The sequence below is a fragment of the Vitis riparia genome, chromosome 5 (assembly GCF_004353265.1).
Source record: "Vitis riparia cultivar Riparia Gloire de Montpellier isolate 1030 chromosome 5, EGFV_Vit.rip_1.0, whole genome shotgun sequence".
Lineage (NCBI taxonomy): Eukaryota > Viridiplantae > Streptophyta > Magnoliopsida > Vitales > Vitaceae > Vitis > Vitis riparia.
Window position 1 is genome coordinate 15951174 of NC_048435.1, and position 27973 is coordinate 15979146.

Genomic DNA, 27973 nt, shown 5'->3' on the forward strand with positions numbered 1-27973 from the left:
TTTGATAGAAAAGTTTTCACATTCATGGTTTCCATATAGGGTATTACATGACCTTTCAGTTTTCCTCGCTTAGGCATGTATGGAGTTGTCATGTCTCATTTTACATCAAAGGATGCTGGTTACGAATGCATCATGCATGCTGAAAAATAAGTACACCCTGTTACAAAATAAGTGCATCGTATCAACATCACAGTGGGGATTACTCGACTAAATGGTGGCAAATTTGGCTTCAAGAATGGCAGTGCAGTGGTTCTCATGGTGGTAGAAGGGCAGCAAGGTGCTCCAGCCATGGTGCCGCTAAGTCAACATTGATTCTTTAGTTGTTGTACCAAGCACCTGTACGTAGAATAATGGTTTTGGATTGTCTCAAGATTTGTTTAATCACAAGATAATAATAATAATAATAATAAGACATTGAAGCTACAGCTAAGAATTTAAGCAACCCCAATCCCTTTGTTATATAGACTTGAAGGAGAAATGAAGATGACTTACAATTACAACTGTGAGGACACCATGCATTTGGAGACATTCTAGGTAGAGGTAGAGCTTTTAAATGATTAAAAACAAGAAATGCTTGAAATATGCAAATCAAAATCAACAATAAATTGAATGCATTCCAAATTTGAGTTATAGGATGCATATGTTCTTCACTATTTAAGTTTAATTATAATTTATTCTAAATATGAGTTTCTAAAACTAAGTGTTTAGCTAATCTTAAAATAAAAAATAAAAAAAAAATCAAGTTTTAGGCATTAAGGTTTGGATTTCCAAACTCAAAATTGTAAAATGACTAATATTTAAGATGAATTATATTGAGAAGTGCCTCAAATTCCTAGTTGTTATATATTCCTTGTTGTGAAAATAATATTATGTAGAATATTTTCTAAGTTCATATGTGGTTGTAATAAAATTCTTTATAGAATAAAGAAACCTAGTAGGAATATCTCTCTAAACATTTTAGGTGATGTGGAGGAAAAAAGTTATGATATGAGATGGAGATAGAAATGAGAGGAAGAGTGAAAGACAACTAATGAAGTAAGAGTGCTCACGGCTTAAACTATAGATACAAAGACTGGAAAATGATGGATGTTTAGTAACCTAGTCGTTGCATCTGTTTTTACTATTTGTAATATTTTTTTTTATTGTATGGTGGAATGTTATCTCTCATTTATAGGTGTAGATATGGTTGATTGAATCATACTAAAACTTTGTGTACCTTTATACATGAATTATCTTTATTTTTGTGCTCTTTCATTCGTGTATTTTCATTAAGACTTCCACTAGCCCAATAAATGATATAAGAGTTTTTGTTGGCGTAACAAACTCAACATTACCCTTTCATGATGTAGTGAAAAGACCTTTTAAAGGATTTGTATTTTATTATAAAATAGAAAAGAAAGCAATATATTCTTATATTGATGATAAATACTTAGTAAAAATTGTATGGTGTTATATAGTCCGCACATATCTTAAAGTAATTAAGAAGGGGGAGGAAGATGGCTTACCAATAAGTTTCCATGAGGGCTTGAATGAACAACTAAAATAGAGAGATGGTGGAATATAAAGAGGACTTTTCTAGCAAGTGCACCTGGCAATGGAGCTTAAAGCTTGAGATCAGTGCTGGATGCTCTCAATCTTTAGGGTGTGGTTCCTGATCATCTGCTTGGTTTTCCCCAGCATCATCATGGCCTCTTTGATGATCCACCAACATAGGCACATTGTGGTGTGGATAATCATGGGTCTATATCAGCTGAACCCCGCACCTCTTGATATTGTTGGAATGAGTAACCCGACGATTACCCATAGGAACAAAATCAGCCAGAAAGTGCCATGGTTGTCTGCAGTGGTACTTACTTGGAATAGCATTCTTAGGATAGAGAGTCACCAACAATCGATCTGATGCATAATCATTAAGGATGTCGCATGTACACCGATACCGAGTGGCGCGGTCATCCACAACTTCATCCGGATCACCGCGCAATCTCAGACTAAATTGAGATCCAATTGGAGTGCCGCCACGAAAAAGAGTGAAGAAAGCAAATCCCAGAAAGTGGTCATCCTCGTACCAATTCAGAGGAGGTTCTATTCTTACTTGGCTTCCAATCTCCTGATGCAATACCCACCCTGGAATTCCACCATTTCCTAGGATAAGAATCGTCTTGCCTTTCTTCCAATTCCGATTCATGTACTGCATATACAATCAAAGCTAATATGTAATTGGAGTACTACTGGGTGGATGAAAAGTTTTAAGTGTCGTAATTAAATAAAAATCGTACCTCATTACTTGTTGGATTGAACCATTTGAGGAGGGAAGACCAGAGTAGAGATGATGGACTTGATAACATTTCCAGCTTCGTGCAATAGTGGGCATCTATTTCTCGTAGACTCGATGGAAGCTCTGGAATTTCTTGGAGCATGTTGCAGTGACTGATATCAAGGTAACAAAGCTTACAAAGTTGAGAGATGCCAGAAGGTATGCTAACCATAGGGTTCCAACTTAGATTTAATATTTCCAAGGAATATAGGTCCCAGATTTCAGTGGGTATTGACCCTTCCATTAGATTGGAGTGACTCAAATCTAGTTGATCTAAGGAGCAGAATCCTTCCAGATTCTTGGGAAACTTCTCCAAGTTTGAAGAACCAGAGAGTATCAGAGATCTAAGGGATCTCAAATTAAAAATGCTGTCTGGAAGAGTCACAAGGCAAGTGCTCATAGACGAACACGTATGAGGCTTTTCAGATTTTGAATTGATGATGGTAATTCTTTTATACCTGAACCTCTTAAATCAAGATATTGTAAGCATTTCATATCCTCCATGATTTCTGGAAAAGTATCTAGATTTGAACAACCATTGAGTTTGATGTGAAGAAGGGACTTTAACCTGCAAATGCTACGTGGAAGACTCCTCAAGTTTTTGCAGTTTGACATAAATAACACCTCAAGTCTAGTGAGATGTTCTATTGAGGAGGGTAATTCCTTAATACCACATCGATCAAGGTGAAGATAAGATAAAGCTTTCATAGGACTTCCCTCCATCTCTGGAAATTCCTCCAAGTTTGAGCATGAAACCAAGTTCATTAATTTAAGAGAGTCCAAGTATTGAATGCTACTTGGTAAACTCGTAAGGTTTTCACACCCACACAAATTCAACTTGGTAAGCTTCTTGAGAACTTCAATAGATGGATCAACAACATTCAAGCTTGTACAATGTGCAAGTTCTAACTTCTCTAGATTTGGCATATTTGAGAACTTCGATATTTCAGTGAGTTGCTTTGATCCTGTTAAAGTTAAGATCTTCAACCGTTCCAAATTCTGTGACAAAAGGAATTTTGGTTTAGTAAATGAATTTTCGCGAACAAAAAATTGATCTCAAACAAAATAATATGATCATGAAATACTAATTATACCTCATTTCCTTGCCAAAGTTGTTTTATGTTGCTATACTTCATGTAGAGTTCAATAAGGTTCAGTCCAAGAAAATTTGACGGCAATGATTTCAAAGGGTATCCTTCCCAATGAAGATATCTCAACTCATGTGCAAGGAATTGAAAATCTTCAGGAAGAATAACTTTCAATTGCATTTCTGTAGTACCACAATAACTGCTAGAATAAATCTTGAGCAATCTAAGTTGTTTCATCTTTGCAAAAATCTTTGTACTAACTTGTAGTGGTGTCGATCTCAACAAGTCCAAGAATATTGCCTCAACATTTTTCATCCCCTATAGACAATAACAAAGGATTAGGCAAGCATAAAAGAGATAAAGCTAGCTAAAATTGTATGGATATGCAACTTAGACAAAAATGATATTGCTCAAATTTAAATATTTTTATGAAGCTTAAGAAAGTTCATGAGTTTGATGGTTACCTTCCCCATTGTAAATGCACGACACACATCACTCGGATCCCACAATCTGCTCCATTTTGTAGGATCATCATGAGATTCACTACGAATAATGTTCCGTCCCATTTCTTGTATTAAATCATGCATAAGTATCTTATTTTTGGAAAGAGATATAAGACACTTGTCATAGAGGACTCTTATTTCTATCTCTGCATCCAAACCACAACTGTCCAATATCCTTGTAACATAGTCTTTGTCTTCCCCATTAAAAAAACATGCAATATCAAGAAATATTTTCTTCTGTGTATAATCTAATCCATCATAGCTTACTTTAAGCACATTATGAATTTTCGCTGCAGGTTCTCTTTCCAATTTACGCAATTGACTTTCCCATTCGGGTATTGCCTTGTTAAACAAGAGAGAACCGAGGACTTTTAGAGCTAAAGGAAGGCCATGACAATAATAGACTACACGATCCGAGAGGTGGATGAAGTCTTGTTTGGGAAGATTCTGTCTAAAAGCAAAGAGACTAAAAAGCTCACGAGCTTGTTCAAAATTTAATTCCTCAACCTCATATGCATCATCCATTTCATGTAACAAATGTTTATTTCTAGTTGTTATGATGACTCTGCTTCCTCTTCCAAGCCAATCACGATTTCTGAGTAAATATTCCAATTGATCTGAATCATCAATGTCATCGAGAACAATAAAAACTCTTTTACATCGGAGAACATTTTTTATCATATTGGCTCCTTGGCCAACATTGCTTACATTTTGATTTCTCTCCACTTGTAGTAGATCACATAGAAGTTGATTTTGTAAATGATGCAAACCCATAGTATTGCCAAGTACTTCTCTGACATTTTCAAGAAAGCTCATATACTCAAATTCACGAGAAAATGTATTATATGCAAGTTTGGCGATGGTCGTCTTACCCATTCCGCCTATTCCACATATACCAATGATACGGACATCATTCAATTGATCAACACATAGCCGCCGAATTATCTCCTCTACATGGGAATCCATACCAACCAAGTTGGCACCAACATCCAACATTCTACAATTCAATCTCCTGAATATATCGTCGACGATTTCGTTAACATGGTCAGACTCATACCTGCCAATTGTAAAGTACATGTGATGATTAATTAAGCTATAGCTAATATAAAAAAAAAAGAATACACGTTAAGCTTCTTCATGAGAAATGAATCATAGTTAAAAAAAATATATCAAAAGTATTAAGTTTTAAAAATCAAATTACGTTTTTAGGACATTTTCATTGTATCAAGTATACAAGACAATGAAAATAAAATATGTATTTGTTTAATTTATTTGCTTGTGAGACATTGTCAAATTGATTTTTTTTTGGGAACATTTATAGGCTGCTAAGCATGGAGCAAATTTATATAAAACAAAATCATATTGTAATGACCCACTCTCTTGTGCATATATAAATATCATTTGCAGCTCTCTCTCTCTCTCTCTCTCTCTCTCTGTTATGTGTAACATTATAATTACCCAATCCCCTATCCACAACGTAGACACAAGGTCTTCATCATGTCTCATAATATCATGGGTTTGCAGGTCTTCAGCGACTTTCTTGATATACTTTGAATATTTCATGACTTGCAATAATCATAAATGACCTCCAAATCTCTTCAACTATTACTCTATAATCATAAAAATGTCTGATTCCTGTGCCAGTAAATAAAGCCTACTTATAAATGAAAGTTGAAGGGAAATTAATAAAGCTTTACCCATCATTCTTCTTCACATGCACTCCAGATATATTGGCTGCATCTGTCAATGCACTCCTCCAACTTCGCACCTTCTCTTTCATCTCCTCTGTGTCTTCTTTGTAATTGGAAAATGCCTCTCTAAACCTTCCTGTCTGCCGCCGTACATGGGATGGATCCACATGGTAGAAAATCGGTACCACAGTTTGTTTCATTTCTTTCCTGCACTTCATGATCTTCACCAACTCATCTAAACACCATCTGGAACCAGCATAGTTTTTCGAGAAAACTATTAGGGCAAACCTTGATTCTTCAATAGCTTTTAGGAGTTCAGGCGCAATCTCTTCCCCTCTCTTAAGTGATTCATCATCTCTAAAGGTAGTAATACCTCTTTCAATCAACTTTGCATACAAGTGATCAGTGAAATTGAATCGGGTGTCTTCACCTCTAAAACTCAAGAAAACATCATACTTCCATTGTGAGATGAAAGTAGAAATAGAAGTAGAAGTAGAACTTGTGGAGGCCATAGGAAACTTTTGCCCAAATTAGAACTTAGAAGAGATTTTGCAGAATCGTGAATGTGGATTGTGGTTTTCTTTTTATGGTAAAAATTTGGTGATGAAAGACTTTGGGTCAATGTGGTGTACAGAAGACAAGAAAAAAAAAAAGGTGGGAAGCGCCTGGGGGCACTGAGTACGACATGTCTCCTACAGCTGTTAAAAAGCAGCGCCTCATAAAAATCTCGTCCAACCATTGCGAGTCTGCTTAAATCTCTTCTACTCGCTATTTTCTTCTGCCACCTTTCTAAATTGCTCTCATCTCTATTAAGTTATGTTGGATTCTCGTAAAGTATTAGGAAGGAAAAATAAAAGTAAAAAAGGGTTTTCTTATACTTAATTTTACCATAAAAATATAAAAAATATCAAATATATTTACAATTTATTAAAAATTTATATATTTTAAAATTATTTAATCTTTATATAATAAAAAATTAAATAAAATAAATTTTAAAAAATATACAAAATAATTTATTCACTTTATATGTATTTTATATTTTCTTTTACATTTTTTTTTATTATTTTTTATTTTCTTTCTTCGTATTTTTCCTTTAAATTTTTTGGAACTAAATAGAGTCTTAATTTTTTTTAAAAGGTTAATTTCATTAATTTCCCTCAAACTATAGCTAAATATATTTATCTCCTATAGTTTTGTAATTTCATTATACACCTTTTTTATTTGATTAAAAAAAAAATAAGGAAAAATAAAAAATTATAAAAAAGATATTGAATGAAATTTTAAATTTTTTTGAATTAAAAATATTTTGTACAGGATAAGAAGATCCCAAATTAACATAGTTGCATAACGAGACTCTTTTGTTATTATTTGTTTTTAAAAACTAGCAAAGTTATTAAAATATTTTCATAAATATTTAATTATTTTTTGTTTTCTCTAGAATTACTAAAATTAAGTGATCAAGAATTCCAACATAGGAAACAGTGATTGAAGAGAGCAAGAGCAGGCGCTGCTGCAGATGGGATCACGGGGATGGATCATCTCACTTTGGGTGATGTCAGTTCCAGTGGGATGGTACAATCGCACTATACATGCCACTCTTTTTCTTTTACTTTAAAAAAAAAAAAAAAAAAGTTAGAAATTTTAATTTGACCAATTGGAAGGGTGGTAGTTGAAGAATGAATTATTATGGAGTGGGACTCCTAGGGATCGTGAATGGGAACAAAATTCGGTAAATAGAAAAATAACATAACTTGCTTGGAACCAGACACCTTGAGCAACGGATGATAGCCTCTTACGCTTGGGTATTATAAAAGCACATAAATATTATTATATCTTTTATATTTTATATATTATAAATTAATTAAAATAAAATTATTTTATATTAATTAATTTTAATTATCTTGTTATTTATTTTATAAAACAATTAAATACAATGCAAATATATAATTTTTAAGTAGCTCATTAACCTCCTAAGACATTTTAGAACCCTTCATGATACCCTTATAAGTTTTCAAGAATAATATCTACATCTAAAATTTTTTTACAAGAAAAAAGTGAGCATTTTCATGTTTTAAAATAGTGTCTTACACACCAAATGGTTAGTGGGTAATCATTAGGCTATGTTTGGTTCCCGGAAAATTTGAGGGAAAATGCGAGGGAAAGAAAATATAAAGGAAAAGTAGAAGGAAAGAAAAAGTGAAGGAAAATAAAAAAATAGATTAAAAATTGATAAATTATTTTTTTTGTTACTTCAAACTCATTTTATTTATTTTAACTCATCAATATAAAGATTAAATAATTTAAAAATACATAAGTTTTTAATTAGTTTTAATTATATTTGATTTTCTTTGATATTTTTCATAGGACAATCAAACATGAGAAAATCATTTTCCTTAGCATTTTTTTTCTTTCCTTTGTATTTTCCGGGAACCAAACATAGCCTAAGGGTTAAGTACATTAAAATAAACATTTAAACATTAAATAACCATTCAAATAGTAATCTAAATGTTTTATTTTAACATGAATATACAACCTACACATATTTTGATAATTAAATAAAAATACAAATAGAGATATAATACACAATCATACGATGTGTCCATAATAAAATACAATCCCCATTCAAAGTTTGATTGGGGTAAATTTTTGTATCTTTTACATTAGAAATTTTGCTCTCTTTTTAATTCACCCACTTAGGGCACTTTGTTTTTCACTTTTTTTAATCCATTTCATAAAATCTTTAATTATTATTATTTTTTTCTCACACAATTATGATTCAAACGGAATACATTATGTTCATATATTAGAAACTATTATTTTTATAATACATTTGTATTTTCCTTTCAAATGTAGTCTAATTGTCTCAAACAACACCAATAATTTGTTTTTTCAATTATCATAAATTTTATTATCAATAAATGATTATTTAATTATTTTCATTAACCAAAAATTCATAAATCCTCAAAAAGTAAAATCTAAACAATAATTATATATCAAATCACATGCAAGAATCATAAGTATAAACAAATCTATCTCACAACAACATCTATAATTTTTTTTTTAAAACATATTAAATAAAAATTGCGAGGATAAGTCATCCTACCAAATACCAAAACTCAATCGTTAAGTTTAAAATTAGGCCCTATACCAAAATTTTCCATATAAAATAAAATATCCTCATAAAATTTTACACCAAACGAACTATGTTTGATCTATGGAACAACCTTTTGATGACCTATGGTACATGCTCTCTTTTCTTTTCTATTTCCCTTTTTAGTTTCTAATTTTCTCATTTCTCTTTACTTGCGTCCAACTCTTTCTCCTTTTTCTTTTTCTTTTTCTTTTTAATTCTTCATCATGACTTCCACACCACTTTCGGCTTCTTTTATTATTATTATTATTACAACTTTTTCGTATTATTTTCATACATATCCTTTAAAATATTTAATTCTCTACAAATTATTTTTATTATAATATATATATTTTTTCCAAACTATCATTTAAAAAAAATTAAATTTCTTATTTCTCAATAAAATATATCTCCTAATAGTACTAATCATATATTTACATTTTTTTTCAAACTTAATTAATTTTCAACAAATCAAGATTATTAATTCCAATAGTAATTAATACTTAACTTTCTAAAAAAATTTATTTAGTAAAGCTGATATGACGTAAATTTAACTCATTCGACCATTAGAATTCTTTGAATTTTTCTAATTCTTTGGCCCGTGTTCTACAGTTTTTACTTTTCAATCATAACTTGTTAGAAAAGTTTGAGCGTGATTCAGTCCACCACGCGGAGTGCTACAGCTGGTCGTCGGTCAGTCCAGTTGTCACCGACAATGGGTGTTAAAAGGCACCGTCTTTTCCTCTTCCTGCCCCATAAAAATCTCTCCCTCTTCCTCCCTCCAACCATTGCGAGCCTGCTTAAATCTCATTTACTCGCTCTATTCTTCTGCCACCTCTTTAAATTTTTCTCATCTTTTAGGTTATGTCTGGTTTGTCAAAAAGTATTAAAGAAAGAAAAAAAAATATATTAAAAAAATGGTTTTCTCTTTGATTTATTTATATAAATATATATTTTAAAATTATTTAGTTTTTATATAATGAAGAAAAATAATGAAAATAAATTTAAAAAAATATATAAAAATAATTTATTGATTTAGTGTGAAAAATAAAAGCAGTTTCTTTTTGAGTGTGACACTGAGTACGACATGTCTGAGGAGGACAGATTTAAGCGTGATTCAGTCCACCACGTGAAGCACTACAGCTGGTCATCGATGAGTCAGTTGTCACTGATAGTCGGTGTTAAAAAGCAGCGCCTCATAAAAATCTCGTCCAACCATTGCGAGTCTGCTTAAATCTCTTCTACTCGCTATTTTCTTCTGCCACCTTTCCAAATTGTTCTCATCTCTATTAAGTTATGTTGGATTCTCGTAAAGTATTAGGAAGGAAAAATAAAAGTAAAAGGGTTTTCTCATACTTAATTTTACCATCAAAATATAAAAAGTATCAAATATATTTACAATTTATTAAAAATTTATATATTTTAAAATTATTTAATTTTTATATAATAATAATAAAATAATTTATTCACTTTATATGTATTTTATATTTTCTTTTATTTTTTTTATTGTCTTTTCTCATAATTTTTTTTTAATTTTTTGGAACTAAGCAGAGTCTTAATTGTGTTTAAAAGGTTAATTTCATTAATTTCCCTCAAATTATAGCTAAATACATTTTCTTCCCTCATCTTTCTTATTTTGATTAAAAGAAAAGATGAGTAAAAATAGAAAAATAAAAATTATAAAAAAGATATTAAATGAAATTTCAAATTTTTTTTGAATTAAAACTAACGAAACTCTTTTGTTATAATTTGTTTTTAAAAACTAGCAAAGTTATTGAAATAATTTCATAAATATTTAATTATTTTTTACTTTCTCTAGAATTACTAAAATTAAGTGATCAAGAATTCCAACATATGAAACAGTGATTGAAGAGAGCAAGAGCAGGCGCTGCTGCAGATGGGATCACGGGGATGGATCATCTCACTTTGGGTGATGTCAGTTCCAGCGGGATGGCACATGCCACTCTTTTACTTTAAAAAAATAATAATAAATTGGAAATTTTAATTTGACGAATTGGAAGGGTGGTAGTTGAAGAATGAATTATTATGGAGTGGGACTCCTAGGGATCGTGAATGGGGCAACAAAACTCTTACCTAGAAAAATAACATAACTTGCTTGGAGCCAAACACCTTGAGCAACGGATGATAGCCTCTTACGCTTGGGTATTATAAAAGCACATAAATATTATTATATCTTTTATATTTTATATATTATAAATTAATTAAAATAAAATTATTTTAAATTAATTAATTTTAATTATCTTATTATTTATTTTATAAAATAATTAAATACAAGGCAAATATAAAATTTTAAATAAAAAAAATACTTACATATATTATTATTTATTTTATATCCTTCAATATATATTAATTTGTTTCTTAAAATTAAAACAACTTCAATATATGTATTATTAATTTTTCTATTATTTTTGAAGTTTTTTTAATATTTTTTATGATTTTTTTTATCGTTTCATTGATATTTCCCAATATATATATCCATTATAATCGATATTTTCATCTTTGGTTTTTTGTGAGTCCGAGAACATGTGATATTAACCTAACATTAAAAAATTACATTTAAATGCGATATTGGACTATGCTTCATACCTAATATTCAATACCAATAATTGGACTTTTGGGTTATAATTATTCTTTTAACCTAATGTTGAATTCCAACATCGAAAAACTTTGAGCAATTGTTAGTGTTGGATTTCTCATTGTCTCATCTTATTTTCGTGTTTACAAATCAATATCTAATATTTGATTATGAAAGAAATTCTTTTAGCAAAATCAATTTTTAGTTGGAAAAAATGTAACATATGATACTTTATCCATCTTTTGGTGGACAGTCTTGAAGAATTTTTGTTGTCAAAGAATTTTTTAATATTCTCACAATTGGTTCTTAAAGTAAATTGTTCTTGGTTAAAAAATAATTGAAATTTTTCTAAGACTAATATTATTGCTTCAATTTCTAAGTCTGTAGAGCTAAGGTTCTTTTGATAATCATTAAAGGTTCCACTACAATATCTACAAAGTTTTTCTTCTCCTATATTAGTTATTGCTAAAAGTATACCTCCCCATCCTGTTTGACTAGCATCAGTTTGGACTATTTTATATTCATTTTTTAAGGGTAAATGTAAGGTTGGGAGATGTTTCACAAGTTCTTTTATTTTCTGTATAAGTTTAATATCTTCTTGGTTAAAATATCTTTGCCCTGTGTTTTTTGTTTTACTATAAAGGGGTCCAGCTAATCTGCTAAGGTTTTTAATATATGGCCTAGCATAATTTAATAATCCTAAAAAACTTTGAAGGGTTTTTAAGTCTTCGAGTTTGTCTGGAAAATTATTTATTTTTTGCACTATATGTTCTTGTAATTTTATTTGTCCATCCTCTAATTCTAATCCTAAAAATTCTATTTGAGTCTTAAATAATTTCAATTTCTTTTTACTTACTATTAATCCATGACTAATTAATTTTTTAAAAATCAATTCTAAATGCTTTATGTGTTCTTGAAGAGTATATGAAAAGACAAGAATATCATCAATATATACAAGAACAAAATAATATTTTCCAAAAATATTATCCATCATTCGTTGGAATATCTGAGGAGCATTTTTTAGTCCAAATGACATTACATTCCATTCATATAATCCACAAGGACATGAAAACGCTGTCCATGGTTTACTATCCTCTTCTAATCTGATTTGCCAAAATCCACTTTTACAGTCTAGCTGAGAAAAATATTTACATCCTTGAATAGAATTAATTAAAGAATATTTGTTTGGAATTTTATAGGCATCATCATATGTATTATCATTCAATCTTTTATAATTAATAATCATCCTAGCCTTTCCTCGTTTTTCTTCATTATGGTTCCTAACTAAAAAAGCTGAGGATCTATGGGGACTGAAACTTGGTTTAATGAGGTTATTCTGTAACAGTTCTTCTATTTGAATTTTGAATTCCTTTGTATCTATAAGATTGGATGCTATATCTGCCGTTTTTATTGTTAAATCAGGGTTTTTAATTGGTATTTTACAGGTTGTCTTATTTTTATTCCAATGTTTTTGTGGTCTTCTCCTATAGTTCCTATTTTTTCTGCTTCTAATATAAAGTTTTTTAATCTATTTGCATTTCTTAATTGTTCTGAGTAGTCATTAACTATGCTATTCTTTTGTGCCTCCACTTTGCTAATTTGATGAGATGTTACATTATGATTTTTACTTAATACATTTTCCATGTTTGTATAAACAATTGTTGTGGTTTTAGGATGAAAACTAACTTGGTTATTTTGTATTGTTATCCCTCCTTGTAAAGAATGTACAAAATTTAAACCTAAAATAAAAGGATATAAACTTATAGTAGGTACAAGATAAGTTTGGGGTAATACTAAGGTTATGTTATTAATTATGATTGGTACGTTTGAAATATACTTGGTTAGTATTAGTTTTTGTTGATTGTATTGGATTAACTCTACTGGTTGAACTAATGTTTGCTGATATTCTTGAGGTACTAAGGTTTCAAATAAAAGGTTTTTACTGGCTTCAGTATCTAACATTGCGTCTACCTTTAATTCTATGGTTTTTAATTTAATTGTTGTTGGAAAAATAATAGATTTAACTTTATTTGCCATATTTACTTGTTCTATTGTTTGTATGGTTATTTTTTCAGGATTCATTGGTTCTTTTATAGGACTTTTTGGTTCTTCTGTGTCCTTAGGTTTTGAACAACTATCTTCTTCTTTTGAAATTTTTCCTTTGATTATTATTTGTAAATCTTTCCATATATTATAAGGTTTTATTTTACTTTCTAAAGGTTGTACAAAGTTTTCTAAATTTAAAGGGGTTTTCTTAGCTTGATTTTCCTCTTTTTCAATAATCATACAAATTTCTTCTTTTCCATTTTCACTATCTTCTACACTATATACACTTGAATTTTCACTTTCAAAGTTTAATTTACTGATAAGTTCTTCTTCTTCACTATCTAGCTGATACTCATTTATTAAGTTTATTTTTACTTGGGTTTTTCTATTTCGTTCATTTAATGGTTTTTTAAGTTCAGGACATTCAGGTCTTATATGGCCTTCCTGACCACACAAATAACATTTACACTGTCTTTTTCTCTCTGAGGTTCTTTTTCTTTTTATCCAAAACTTTCCAGGTTTTTTATACCTTGTCTGATATGGCCGTTTTTTATAAAAGGTTCTTGACTTTCTTCTTAAAAAAAAAAAAAAAGATGGAAATTTTAATGACCTTGAGCAACGGATGATAGCCTTTTACCACCGAACTACATATGCTTGGGTATTATAAAAGCACATAAATATTATTATATCTTTTATATTTTATATATTATAAATTAATTAAAATAAAATTATTTTAAATTAATTAATTTTAATTATCTTATTATTTATTTTATAAAATAATTAAATACAAGACAAATATAAATTTTAAATAAAAAAATACTTACATATATTATTATTTATTTATATCCTTCAATATATATTAAAATACTTACATAAATTTTAAACAAATTATTGAAAAAGTCATATCAATTTTATCAGCTCTTAAAAGTCATATCAATGCCTAAGAGCCAAAGATTCCAACCACTCAAGTGACCCCTCCATGACGGAAATGCATAAAATACTATTCTAGCCACAAGTAAGGAATATCAACTGGATCAACAAATTTTAGACATGACCTTAGTTCTTTCCAATTTTGAGCAGAACAGATCCAGTTCTTTGATTCCAGTTAGTAAGAGGGAAATCGAACTAAGAAATTGATACTCATATTCTTGATATAATAGATGCTACCACACATGCAATCACCTCAATCTGATGGAATTGTTTGATCTTAAACTTCTATCTTCAGCCATGAATCCTTTACTCACAATCATTGAATTGGAAGCATTGATCCAATTCAAAAAAATAATGTTTCATAATTCCATAATACAATTAAAAATTTTCAGGCAAATCAAGAGAATTTGTATTCTTCCCTGAATCCATCATTGACAGGTAAAGGATTAAATCATGTTAACAAATAAAGCTTTTGGTTAGAATATGAATCAAACCAAAGGAACCCTGAACTCTTAAGGAGGTTAATAGAAAAATCACGCTTTTACCACTAAACTTTATCAAATATAGTGTGATTATTGTCTATAAGAAACCTTCTGCCAAATAAAGGAATAAGATATTATCAAGACAGGATAAGAAAAGGATTACAAAAAATTAGAATTACAAAAAATTACAAAAATTAAAATTAAAAAAAAAATATTTAAAATGATTATAAAATTGCACCAGACTAGCAATGAAAGAATATAATTGCAGGTGTGAAACTGGGAAAGGGAAGAGAGTCCGGTCGCCGAGAAGCGTGAAAAATGGGTCTGAAAAAGATAGTAGAAGCGTTCAAAACAAGGTGGGTCGTAAAGATGGCCCGCCATTAAGACCATTTCGTTCTTGACGTGTCCAAAACGTTATGTACTTGTTATTTTCTATGGGTGTTCATATACCTTTTAGCTCCTTCCTCTCTTTTTCCCTCCAGGGAACACTTGAAAATTTGGTCGTGAAAGACTTTGGGTCAATGGAGTGTACAGCCTCCAACCATTTGAGTGTGATCCAGTCCACCGCGTGGAGCACTACAGCTGGTCATCGATGACTCCGGTTGTCACCGACACTGGGTGTTAAAAAGCAGCGCCCCAAAAAAATCTCCTCCAACCATTGCGAGTCTCCTTAAATCTCCTCTACTCGCTCTCATCTTCTGCCACCTTTCTAAATTTTTCTCATCTCTATTTAGTTATGTTGATTCTCGTAAAGTATTAGAAAGGAAAAATAAAAATAAAAGTATAAAATATATTTAAAATTTATATATTTTAAAATTATTTAATGAAGAAAATTAAATAAAATAAATTTAAAAAAAATATAAAAATAATTTATTGATTTTATATGTGTTTTATATTTTCTTTCACTCTCTTTTATTTATTTATTTATTTTTTTGCTTCCCTCATATTTTTCTTTTAAATTTTATGGAATCAAGCGTAATCTTAATTTTTCAAAGGGTTAATTTCATTTATCTCGCTCAAATTATGACTAAATATATTTATCATTTTTAACTTTAAAATTTCATCATGTACGTTTTTTAAGATGAGTAAAAATAAAAAAAATAAAAATTATAAAAGAGATATTGAATAAAATTTTAAAATTTAAAAAATTAGATATATTTAATTAAAATCTTTGTGGAAGTGAATGAAATTAATATTTTTTTGAATTAAAAATATTTTAGACATGATAAGAAGATCCCAAATTAACATAGATGTATAATGAGACTCTTTTTTTATTATTTGTTTTTAAAAATTAGCAAATTTATTAAAATAATTTCATGACATGAGGACAAATATTTAATTATTTTTTACTTTCTCTATAATTACTAAAATTAAGTGATCAAGAATTCCAACATATGAAAGAGTGATTGAAGAGAGCAAGAGCACGCGCTGATGGATCATCTCACTTTGGGTGGACGGTATAATCGCACTATACATAACTTGCTAGGGAAGGGTGGTAGTTGAAGAATGAATTATTAGGGAGTGAGACACATAGGGATCATGTGAATGGAGGAATAAAATTCGGTGTCTACTTCAATCACTCTAAAGTCTTGTCATGTTTAATTCTTTGCTATAACCTTTGTTTATTTAATTCTCCACTCCCTTGCCTTTTCTCTCACGGGAAAGTTGTGTTTTCATGGGCCAATATGGTAATAATATTGTTTTTGGAACCCAGGTTTGTGAAATGGGAAAAACATTTGTTAATGTGAAAACTTATATCAGTTTCATGCACTCTGAGCCGGTTGTTTTTTTTCTACCGAAATTGCCCCTCCAGGTATCCAGGTCAGCAGCCCATCTCAGCACGTGAAGGTAGTACTTGAGGTGCGTTAAGGTAGTACCTGAGGTACATTAAAGTAGTACCTGAAGACCATTAAGGTAGTACCTTATGTACATTAAGGTAGTACCTGAAATTTCTTATAATTACATAAGGTACCGTTGGAGTAACCTATGAGAACATAACAATGTCATGCTGCAATAGGTAATGAAATTAACTAATAAAAATATGAAGCCACAAAATGGCTACATTTCTGGCAGGTGCGTTAAGGTAGTACCTGAGGTACATTAAGGTAGTACCTGAAGACCATTAAGGTAGTAGCTTATGTGCATTAAGGTAGTACCTGAAATTTCTTATGATTACATAAGGTATCGTTGGAGTAACCTATGAGAACATAACAATGTCATGCTGCAATAGGTAATGAAATTAACTAATAAAAATCTGAAGCCACAAAATGGTTACATTTCTCGCAGGTGCGTTAAGGTAGTACCTGAGGTACATTAAGGTAGTACCTGAAGACCATTAAGGTAGTACCTTATGTGCATTAAGGTAGTACATGAAATTTGTTATGATTACATACGCCACTGATGGAGTAACCTATGAGAACATAACAATGTCATGCTGCAATGTGTAATGAAATGAACTAATTGTGTCTTAAGTCACACAACAACAACATTTCTCAAATATGCACTAAGATAGTACCTGATGTACATTAATGTAGTACCTCAAGCCCATTAAGGTAGTACATGTTTTGCATTAAGGTAGTACCTGATGCGATGAAACAATTCTGTCTTCGTTGACAAAAGATGTACACTACAAATTCCAACAAACATTACAAATTCACAAACACTACCAACAATTTCTACTAACCAACACATAATTTATGCATTTTAATCGCCAATATATGATATTGCCTAATTATATTCATCAATTATTACCATCAGTCTAAAAATCTGAATAAATACACAAGTTTTCCACCCAATTTCTAAATATGTCCACAACATTTTTCCATTTCATGAGTCTCCAATACACAAAAATATTGAGATCGAACAGCCGCTCATACGATCCAAAATCGACATTCGCCTCAACCTATGCCCTCACCAATGGGGAAAAATTGCAAATACAACAACCACTCGAAAATCACTCTTTTGCTCCAGTTTAAACAAAAAAAATATTAAAAAAACAACCCTAAATACAAATTAATTACCTTCACATTTGATGTGAAGGTTACAGAAAAATGTGATCCAATGAGAAGAACACGAGATTCTTCTTCATGAACCCAATATATCAGAGTTGTCGCTTCCATTCCGGTTCGCTTTCCTAAACCAGATTTTCAGTCAACACGTACCCTCCTCAAGCCGTCTTCTTAACTCGACCTTGTTTCAATGAAGTGCTCCATTTGGTTCTTCACAATTACCACAAGCAACAAAAATTTCGATTCAGGTTTTCAAGTAAAGGTTTATACTTTCAAATGTGTGAAATTTTGCAAATTTTCACACCCTCTTCGATCCGAAGGGGTGACGAAATTGGGATGATTGGGTTCAAATGGTTAGGACTTTGAGAGGAGAAGGGGCTGAAGATAGAAAACTAGATTGGAGTTTGGGATTAAAGGCTTCAGAAATTAAATGAGAGAAATTGTTGAAAAATATACAAGATTCTCTGCTTCGCCTCGGTGACGGAGTGAAGACAGATGAGAGGAATGGCTGCAAAAATGAGAGAGAGAGAAGAAAGAACGGCTGAACGCTAGGGTTTTCTTGTGGGAACCTCTGCTTCGCCTCCGTGACAGAGTGTAGAAAGATGAGAGGAATGGGTACCTGGAGGGGCAAGCTCGGTAGAAAAAACACAGCCAGCTCAGAGTGCATGAAACTGATATAAGTTTCCACATTATCAGATGTTTTTCCCATTTCACAAACCTGGGTTCCAAAAACAATATTATTACCATATTGGCCCATGAAAACACAACTTTCCCTTCTCTCACTCACACTTCACCATCAAGAATGAAGTGTTCAAACATAAGACTCTTGGGGATGGTATGGGATTTCTCAAATGGTTCAAGGTCACTTCCTTAAATTTACGAAATAAGAATGTTTGGTGCCAAGGTTTACAATACAAGAACACGATAATGACTCCCTAATTCTGGGCACAAGTTTCCTCTTCCATGTCCGATGTAAGATTGGGATTGCATTTTTAAAGCTAAATAGAAAAATAACATAACTTGCTAGGGAAGGGGCTTGGAACCAGAGACCTTGAGCAAGGAATGATGGCCTCTTTACTCTTAGCACCAAACTACTTATGCTTGGGTATTATAAAAGCACATAAATTCTATTATATCTTTTATCTTTTATCTTTTATATATTATAAATTAATTAAAATATAATTATTTTAAATTAATTAATTTTAATTATTTTATTATTTATGTCATAAAATAATTAAATACAAGGCAAATATAAATTTTTAAATAAAATTATCATATTTTTAAATAAAAAAAACTTACATATATTATTGTTTATTTTATATCCTTCCATATATATTATAATTTGTTTGTTAAAATTAAAACAATTTCAATATATGCATTATTAATTTTTCTATCATTTTTAGAGGTTTTTTTTTTCAATATTTCTGTAATTTATTTCATCAATTTTCGTGTGTGTATATATATATATATCCGTAAAATCAGGTCGTCAATATATTTTTTTTAATGAAATAAAATCATAGTTTAATTTAAATAAAATTCTCTAAACCAAAAAAACAGAAAATAAAAAATAAAAAATTCCTTTCACTAACTCATAATGCCATTATGGTCCAATTTGATATAATCTTCAAAGTCTCCATCCCAAGTCTAAAACAAAAATTACTATAGTTCATTCACAACCTACTAGAGTAATCAAATTACATATACTTAAATTCACCAAATTAGTATAAGTTCAAAGGTTTAACAAAGGTGATTGTTAAAATTTTTAAGTAGCTCATTAACCTCCTAGGACATTTTAGAACCCTTCATGATCCTCCTGTAAGTCTTCAAGAATAATATCTACATCTAAAAAATTTTTAAAAGAAAAAATTGAACATTTTCACATTTCAAAATAGAATGTCTTACACCCCAAAGGGTTAGTGGGTAATCATTAAGGGTTAAGTGTATTAAAATAAACATTTAAACATTAAATAACCATTCAAACATTAATCCAAATGTTTTTTTTGAAGTAAACATACGGAAATTTCATTAAACATCAGAATGAAGACAAGAAAGAATACATTGCGGGGGTGTATAACCCCAAATGTGTAGACTAGTAAAAGAACCTGCACCCTTGGCTAAGCAATGGACAGCAGAATTCGCTGATCTACGGGCATAAACAACTTGGACATCAACCAAGTGTTGTAACACATCTAAACAGTCTGCAATAATGAAACCAAAGCTCATATTTGGGCAAGATTTGTGCTGAATAGCTTGAACAACACGCAGACAATCGGTCTGCACTACAATCCTGCTTCTTGATCGCTCATGAATCCAACTCAAAACTTTGTGAACACCCAAAGCCTCTACAACTTTAGGAAGGGTTTGATGTGGAAAAGGCTTGGCAAAACCACCCATAAAGCGTCCCTGATGATCTCGGAAGACAGCACCTATAGCGCCTTTATCCGAAAATACAGCCCCATCCACATTAATCCACATTAGGCTTGGCAGTGTATCCAAATGTTTTATTTTAACATGAATATACAACATGCACACATTTTGATAATTAAATAAAAATACAAATAGAGATATAATACATGATCATATGATGTGTCCATAATCAAATACAATCCCCATTCAAAATTTTCTTAGGGTAAATTTTTGTATTTACCCTAATAGTAGTTAAGACTTAACTTCTTAAAAAATCTTGTTTAGTACAACTGACATGACACAAATTTAACTCACTTCTTTGACCATCATTAGAATTCTTTGAATTTTTTCCAATTCTTTGACTCATGTTCTTCGGTTTGCATTTTTTGACTTTTCAACCATAACTTGTTAGAAAAGTTTTTACATTCATTCCATATGACCTAAAATACTTGGATATAACATGATCTTTCAGTTTTCCTTGTCCAGGTGTATATGGAGTTTGCCACATCTCATTTTACATCAAAGGATGCTAGTTACGAATACATCATGCTGACAAATAAGTACACTCTGTTAAAAAATAAGTGCATCGTATCAACATCACAGTGGGGATTACTCTATCAAATGGTGGCAAATTTGGCTTCAAGAATGGCAGTGCAGTGGTTTTCATGGTCTTAGAAGGGCAACAAGGGGCTCTAGCCATGGTGCTACTAAGTCAACATTGATTCTTTAGTTGTTGTACCAAGCACCTGTAAGTAGAATAATGGTTTTGGATTGTCTCAAGATCAGTTTAACTACAAAACAATAATAACAACAACAACAACAACAACAACAACAACAACAACAACAATAATAATAATAATAATAATAATAATAATAAATAAAAATAATAATAATAATAAAAAATAAAAATAAATAATACATTGAAAGTATAGTAAAGAATTTAAGCAACTCCAATCCCTTTGTTATATAGACTTGAGGGAGAAATGAAGATAACTTACAATTACAACTATAAAGACACCATGCATTTGGAGACATTCTAGGTAGAGCTTTTAAATGATTAAAAACAAGAAAAATCTCTATGCTTGAAATATGCAAGTCAAAATCAACAATAAATAGAAATAAGAAGCTAAAAATAATGTCACGTGATGCTATTGTCATTCTAGGAACAAGTCCTTCACTTTATGAAATGGTTCAATGATAAGTTTTCTTGTTTTCATAAGCTACCAAATCCAATTCGATTGTGTTCAACATCACCATAGACTCTTTTACTTTTAGAATATTCTACCATCAACCAATGATCAGCCATATTTCCATAAGGATTCATATTAATATAAGATGGATCTATTATAGAACTAAATGAGAATACATTTCAAAATAGTTATTGGGAGTAATTTAATTATATTTCAATATATTTGAAATATACATGCCATAATTGATGATAAAAATATGACAATGACTTTAAACAAAAAAGTTTTGATATAGAAAAATTAATAGTTTTAATTTTTTTGTTGTCTTATATGTAGTAGCTCAAGATATATGCTTCACTTTGAAGGCATTCCAAATTTGAGTTATAGGAGGCATATGTTCTTCACTATTTAAGTTTAATTATAATTTATTCCAAATATGAGTTTCCAAAACTAAGTGCTTAGCTAATCTTAAAAAAAAAATGAAGTCAAGTTTTAGGCATTAGGGTTTGGATTTCTAAACTCAAAGTTGTAAAATGACTAATATTTAAGATGAACTATATTGAGAAGTGTCTCAAATTCCTAATTGTTATATATTCCTTGTTGTGAAAAGAATATTATATAGAATATTTTCTAAGTTTATAAGTGATTGTAATAAAATTCTTTATAGAATAAAGAAACCTAGTAGGAATATCTATCTAAATATTTTAGGTCATGAGGGGAAAAAAGTTATGATATGAGATGGAGATAGAGATGAGAGGAAGAGTGAGAGACACCTAATGAAGTAAGAGTGCTCTCAGCTTAAACTGTATATACAAAGATTGAAAAAACGATGGATGTTTAGTAACCTAGTTGTTGCATCTGTTTTTGCTATTTGTAATATTTGTTTATTGTATAGTGGAATGTTATCTCTCATTTATAGGTGTAGACATAGTTGATCGAATCACAGTAAAACTTTGTGTACCTTTATGCATGAATTATCCTTATTTTTTTGTTCTTTCATTCGTGTATTTTCATTAAGACTTCCACCAGCCCAATAAATGATATATATAAAAGTTTTTGTTGGCCTAACAAACTTAACATTGTCCTTTCGGGATGTAGTGAAAAGGCCTTTTAAAGGATTTGTACTTTATCATAAAATAGAAAAGAAAGAAAAGAAACATGACAGAATTTCAACCCCTTCGAACCACTTGGCAATATATTATTATATTTATGATAAATACTTAGTCAAAATTGTATGGTGTTATATAGTCCGCACATATCTTAAAGTAATTAAGAAGGGGGAGGAAGATGGCTTACCAATAAGTTTCCATGAGGGCTTGAATGAACAACTAAAATAGAGAGATGGTGGAATATAAAGAGGACTTTGCTAGCAAGTGCACCTGGCAATGGAGCTTAAAGCTTGAGATCAGTGCTGGATGCTCTCAATCTTTTAGGGTGTGGTTCCTGATCATCTGCTTGGTTTTCCCCGGCATCATCATGGCATCTTTGATGATCCACCAACATAGGCACATTATCGTGTAGATAATCATGGGTGTATATCAGCTGAACCCCGCACCTCTTGATATTGGTATGAGTAGCCTGACCATTAATCCTAGTAACAAAATCAAACGCAGCCAGAAAGTGCCATGGTTGTTTGCGGTGGTACTTATTTGGAATAGCATTCTTAGGATAGAGAGTCACCCACAATTCATTGGATGCATCACCATTAAACTCGTGGCATTTACGCCAAGAAGAAATAGAGAGGTCATCCACAACTTCATCTGGATCACCGCGCAATCTCAGATCAAAATGACATGAAGCCTCAAAATTCTCTTTATGATAAAGAGAGAAGAAAGCAAATCCCAGAAAGTGGTTGTCCTCGTACCAATTCAAAGGAAGCTCTATTCTTAATTGGCTTCCAATGTCCTGATGCAATACCCACCCTGGAATTCCACCATTTCCTGGAATGATAATCATCTTGCCTTTCTTGCAATTCAAGTGCTGCATATAGAATCAAAGCTAATATGTAATTGGAGTACTACTGGGTGGATGAAAAGTTTTAAGTGTCATTATTAAATAAAAATCATACCTCATTACTTGTTGGTTTGAACCATTTGAGGAGGGAAGACCAGAGTAGAGATGATGGACCTGATAACATTTCCAGCTTCGTATCGTGGGCATGTATTTCTGGTAGACTTGATGGAAGCTCTGGAATTTCTTGGAGCATCTTGCAGTGACTGATATCAAGGTAACGAAGCTTACAAAGTTGAGAGATGCCGGAAGGTATGCTAACCATATGGTTTCCACGTAGATTTAATTTTTCCAAGGAATATAGGCCCCAGATATCAGTGGGAATTGACCCTTCCATTAGATTGCAGTGACTCAAATCTAGTTCCACTAAGGAGCATAAGGCTTCTAGATTCTTGGGAAACTTCTCCAAGTTTGAACAACCAGGGAGTATCAGATATTCAAGGGATCTCAGATCATAAATGCTATCTGGAAGAGTAACAAGGTTCTTGCAATTGCTCAAATACAACATTCTGAGTTTTTCAGATTTTGAATTGATGATGGTAGTTCTTTTATAGCTGTTCCTTCCAAATCAAGCACATCTAAGTATTCCATATCCTCCATGAATTCGGGAAAGTTCTGTAGGCTTGAGCACCCACTGAGATTGAGCCGTTGAAAAGATTTAAACCTACAAATGCCTGCTTGGAAGACTCCTCAAGTTTTTGCAGTCACTCAGAAACAATTCACCAATATTATGAAGATGTTCCATTGATGATGGTAGCTCTTTTATACCTGTTCCTCTTAAATAAAGAAATTCTAAGTATTTCATATCCTCCATGATTTCTGGAAAAGTATCTAGATTTGAACAACCAAAGACTTGGAGGTTTCTAAGGGACTTTAACCTGCAAATGCTACTTGGAAGACTCCTCAAGTTTTTGCACACTTTCATATACAACTCCTTAAGTCCAGTGAGATGTTCTATTGAGGAGGGTAATTCCTTAATAGCAGATCCATCAAAGTGAAGATAAGATAAAGCTTTCATAGAACTTCTTTTCATCTCCGGAAATTCCTCCAAGTTTGAGCATTTATTCAAGTAAATAGTTTCAAGAGAGTCCAAGTATTGAATGCTGGTTGGTAAACTCGTAAGGTTTTCACACCCACTCAAATTCAACAAAGTAAGCTTCTTTAGAACTCCAATAGATGGATCAACAACATTCAAACTTGTACAACGCTCAAGTTCTAACTCCTCTAGATTTGGCATATTTGAGAAGTTTGATATTTCAGTAAGTTGCTTGGATCTTAGTAAATTTAAGATCTTTAACTGTTCCAAACACTGTGACAAAAGGAATTTTGGTTTAGTAAATGAATTTTTGTGAACAAAAAATTAATATCAAACAAAATAATATGATCTTGAAATACTAATTATACCTTATTTCCTTGCCAAAGTTGTTTTATGTTGCTATCCATCATGTTGAGTTCAACAAGGTTCTCTCCATGAAAATTTGAAGGCAATGATTTCAAAGAGTATCCTTCCCAATGAAGATATCTCAACTCATGTGAAGGAAATTGAAAATCTTCAGGAAGAATAACTTTAAACTCCTTTTTCATAGAACCACAACAATCTCTCCAATAAATCTTGAGCAATCTAAGTCGTTTCATCTTTGCAAAAATCTTTGTACTAAATTGCAGTTGTTTTGATCTAGACAAGTCCAAGAATATGGCCTCAACTTTTTTCATCCCCTACCAACAATAGCAAAGGATCAGGCAAGCATAAAAGAGATAAAGGTAGCTAAAATTGTATGGATATGTAACTTGGAAAAAAAATGATATTGCTCAAATTTACATATTTTTATGAAGCTTAAATAAGTTCACAAGTTTGATGGTTACCTTTTTCATTGTAAATGCACGATACACATCACTCGGATCCCATAATCTGCTCCATTTTCCAGGATCATTGGGAAATTCACAACGAATAATGTTCCATCCCATTTCTTGTATCAAATCATGCATAAGTATCTTATTTTTGGAAAGAGATATAAGACACTTATCATAAAGGGCTTTTATTCCTATCTCTGCATACAAATCACAACTATCTAATATCCTTGAAACAAAATCTTTGTCTTCTCCTTTAAAAAAACATGCAATATCAAGAAATATTTTCTTTTGTGTATGATCTAATCCGTCAAAGCTCATTTTAAGCACATTTTGTATTTTCACTTCAGGTTCCCTTTCCAATTTACACAATTCACTTTCCCATTGGAGTATTGTCTTGTTAAACAAGAGAGAACCGAGGACTTTTAGAGCTAATGGAAGACCATGACAATAGTAGACTACACGATCTGAGAGGTGGATGAAGTCTTGTTTAGGAAGATTTTGTCTAAAAGCATAGAGACTAAAAAGCTCATGAGCTTGTTCAAAATTTAATTCCTCAACCTCATATACATCATCCATTTCTTGCAACAAATGTTTACTTCTAGTTGTAATGATGACTCTGCTTCCTTTTCCAAGCCAATCACGATTTCTGAGTAAATATTCTAATTGATCTGAATCATCAATGTCATCATGAACAATAAAAACTCTTTTAAATCGGAGAACATTTTTTATCATATTGGCTCCTTGGCCAACATTGCTAATGTTTTGATTTCTCTCCACCTCAAGTAAATCACAAAGAAGTTGATTTTGTAAATGGTGCAAACCCATAGTGTTGCAAACTGCTCTAACATTTTCAAGAAAGCTCATATACTCAAATTCATGAGAAAATTTATCGTATACAACTTTGGCGATAGTCGTCTTACCCATTCCGCCTATTCCACATATACCGATTATGCGAACATCATTCAATTGATCAACACATAGCCGTCGAATTATCTCATTAACACGGGAATCCATACCAACTAAGTTGGCACCAACATCAAACATTCTACAATTCAATTTCATGAATATGTTGTTGACGATTTTCTTAATATGCTCAGACTCATACCTGTCAGTTGTGAAGTAGATGTGATGATTAATTAAGCTGTAGCTAATAAAAAAAAATACACGCTAAGCTTCTTCATGAAAAATGAATTATAGTAAAATACAATATATCAAAAGTATTAAGGTTTAAAACTCAAATTACATTTTTAGGGCATTTTCATTGTATCAAGTATACAAGACAATATAAAATATGTATTTGTTTAATTTATGTGTTTGTGTGACATTGTCAAATTGTTTTTTTTTTTTTTTTTTAGGAACATTTATAGCCTGCAAAGCATGGAGCAAATTAATATCAAGCAAAATCATATTATAATGACCCACCCTCTGGTGCATATGTATATATATATATTGTGCAATGGAGACACAAGGTTCTCACCATGTCTCATATTATTATGGGATCAAACAAAATCAAACTAAATTCTATGTTTGTTTGGGGATTGACTTAGATATCATTAGTAATGAAGTGTTTTCTTATGTATAAATATTATTCACACTATATATAAAATTCTAGAAACTTGATTCTAGTTGACATGTGACATCACACTTATCTTTTTCAAATACATTATATTATTCATTCTACATCATATAGTGATTGAAGTATCATTTAGCGCATATTCTATATCTTAATACAAGAGGTTCTAAGTTTAAAACCCTATACCTCATATTCCTTAGGTTTTAAAACTTATTGACCCGTAAAACAAAAATTAAAGGCTTCAAAATAAGTTAGTAATTGGGGTTTTAAGTCGATTTCTTTCAGTATCATTGCAAAGACGAAAAATAGGCTTACAAATCTCTTCAACTATTACTCTATAATCATAAAAATGTCTGATTCCTGTGCTAGTAAATAAAGCCTACTTATAAATGAAAGTTGAAGGGAAATTAATAAAGCTTTACCCATCCTTCACATGCTCTCCAGATATATTGGCTGCTTCTGTCAATGCACTCCTCCAACTTTGCAGCTTCTCTTTCATCTCCTCTGTATCTTCTTTGCAATTGGAAAATACCTCTCCAAACCCTTCTGTCTGGTGCCGTACATGGGATGGATCCACATGGTAGAAAATCGGTACCACAGTTTGTTTCATTTCTTTCCTGCATTTCATGATCTTCAACAGCTCATCTAAACACCATCTTGAACGAGCATAGTTTTCCGAGAAAACTACAAGGGAAAACCTTGATTCTTCAATAGCTTTAAGGAGTTCAGGTGCAATCTCTTCCCCTCTCTTAAGTGAATCATCTCTAAAGGTATGAATACCTCTTCGAATCAAATTTGCATACAAGTGATCAGTGAAATTGAATCGGGTGTCTTCGCCTCTAAAACTCAAGAAAACATCATAATTCCATTCTGGGATGAAAGTAGAAGTAGAACTTGTGGAAGCCATAGGAAACTTTTGCCAAAATTAGAAGAGATTTTGCGGAATTGTGGAGAATTTTTTCGCAAAAAATTGCTGATGAAGGATTTTGTGTCAATGTAATGTATAGGAAAAAAAAGGGGTAAAAGAAGAAAAAAAAAAAAAAGTAAGTAGCGTCCGGGGTCACTGAGTACGGCATGTCTGACGGTGATATTCAGTCCACCACGTGGAGTACTACAGCTGGTCGTAGGTCAGTCCAGTTGTCACTGACGGTGGGTGTT

At 31.3% G+C, this 27973-nt stretch overlaps 3 protein-coding genes across 9 annotated transcripts; all 3 read right to left on the reverse strand.

Moving 5' to 3' along the window:
* LOC117915025 (disease resistance protein RUN1-like) lies at positions 1-27821 on the reverse strand. 3 transcript variants are annotated; one of them, XR_004651352.1, is made up of 4 exons: positions 27238-27820; positions 25717-26347; positions 1506-1726; positions 1-336 (listed from the first exon to the last, which is right to left on the reverse strand). XR_004651352.1 is itself a non-coding variant. In XM_034830571.1 (4 exons), exons 1-3 carry the CDS (start codon positions 27720-27722, stop codon positions 1631-1633), a joined length of 1212 nt encoding a protein of 403 aa, XP_034686462.1. In that variant the 5' UTR covers positions 27723-27821; the 3' UTR covers positions 1-336; positions 1589-1630. The 3 variants fall into 3 exon arrangements, 2 of the variants coding, with proteins under 2 accessions (XP_034686462.1, XP_034686461.1); XM_034830571.1 differs by having other exon boundaries at positions 1589-1726; positions 27238-27821; XM_034830570.1 differs by having other exon boundaries at positions 1-1726.
* LOC117915023 (disease resistance protein RUN1-like) lies at positions 1715-6143 on the reverse strand. The gene is given in 6 exon segments (XM_034830568.1): positions 1715-2188; positions 2277-2728; positions 2731-3313; positions 3409-3720; positions 3867-4962; positions 5603-6143. Coding segments are annotated over 6 exon segments (3396 nt in total). The 5' UTR covers positions 6109-6143; the 3' UTR covers positions 1715-1741.
* On the reverse strand, positions 20205-25335 carry LOC117915026 (disease resistance protein RUN1-like). 5 transcript variants are annotated; one of them, XM_034830576.1, is made up of 3 exons: positions 23450-24054; positions 22761-23361; positions 20205-20223 (listed from the first exon to the last, which is right to left on the reverse strand). In XM_034830576.1, the coding sequence occupies exons 1-2, from the start codon at positions 23897-23899 to the stop codon at positions 22774-22776; spliced, it is 1038 nt and encodes a 345-aa protein (XP_034686467.1). In that variant the 5' UTR covers positions 23900-24054; the 3' UTR covers positions 20205-20223; positions 22761-22773. The 5 variants fall into 5 exon arrangements, 4 of the variants coding, with proteins under 4 accessions (XP_034686467.1, XP_034686465.1, XP_034686466.1 ...); XM_034830574.1 differs by lacking the exon at positions 20205-20223 and adding an exon at positions 20631-20940; XM_034830575.1 differs by lacking the exon at positions 20205-20223 and adding an exon at positions 20631-20985.
* Positions 27822-27973: the final 152 nt, after the last annotated feature.

What these genes read in the sequence shown, in the direction of transcription:
- LOC117915025 (XM_034830571.1), bottom strand. Translation starts at nt 27,722, where the DNA reads ATGGCTTCCACAAGTTCTACTTCTACTTTCATCCCAGAATGGAATTAT. An exon ending in GGAGAGCATGTGAAGGATGG is followed by an intron (nt 26,348 to 27,237) that starts GTAAAGCTTTAT and finishes CACAACTGACAG; the next exon opens with GTATGAGTCTGAGCATATTA. An exon ending in TTCCTAAACAAGACTTCATC is followed by an intron (nt 1,727 to 25,716) that starts CACCTCTCAGAT and finishes CATGATTATCCA; the next exon opens with CACCACAATGTGCCTATGTT.
- LOC117915026 (XM_034830576.1), bottom strand. Translation starts at nt 23,899, where the DNA reads ATGTTGTATTTGAGCAATTGCAAGAACCTTGTTACTCTTCCAGATAGC. An exon ending in TCAAACCAACAAGTAATGAG is followed by an intron (nt 23,362 to 23,449) that starts GTATGATTTTTA and finishes TTCTATATGCAG; the next exon opens with CACTTGAATTGCAAGAAAGG.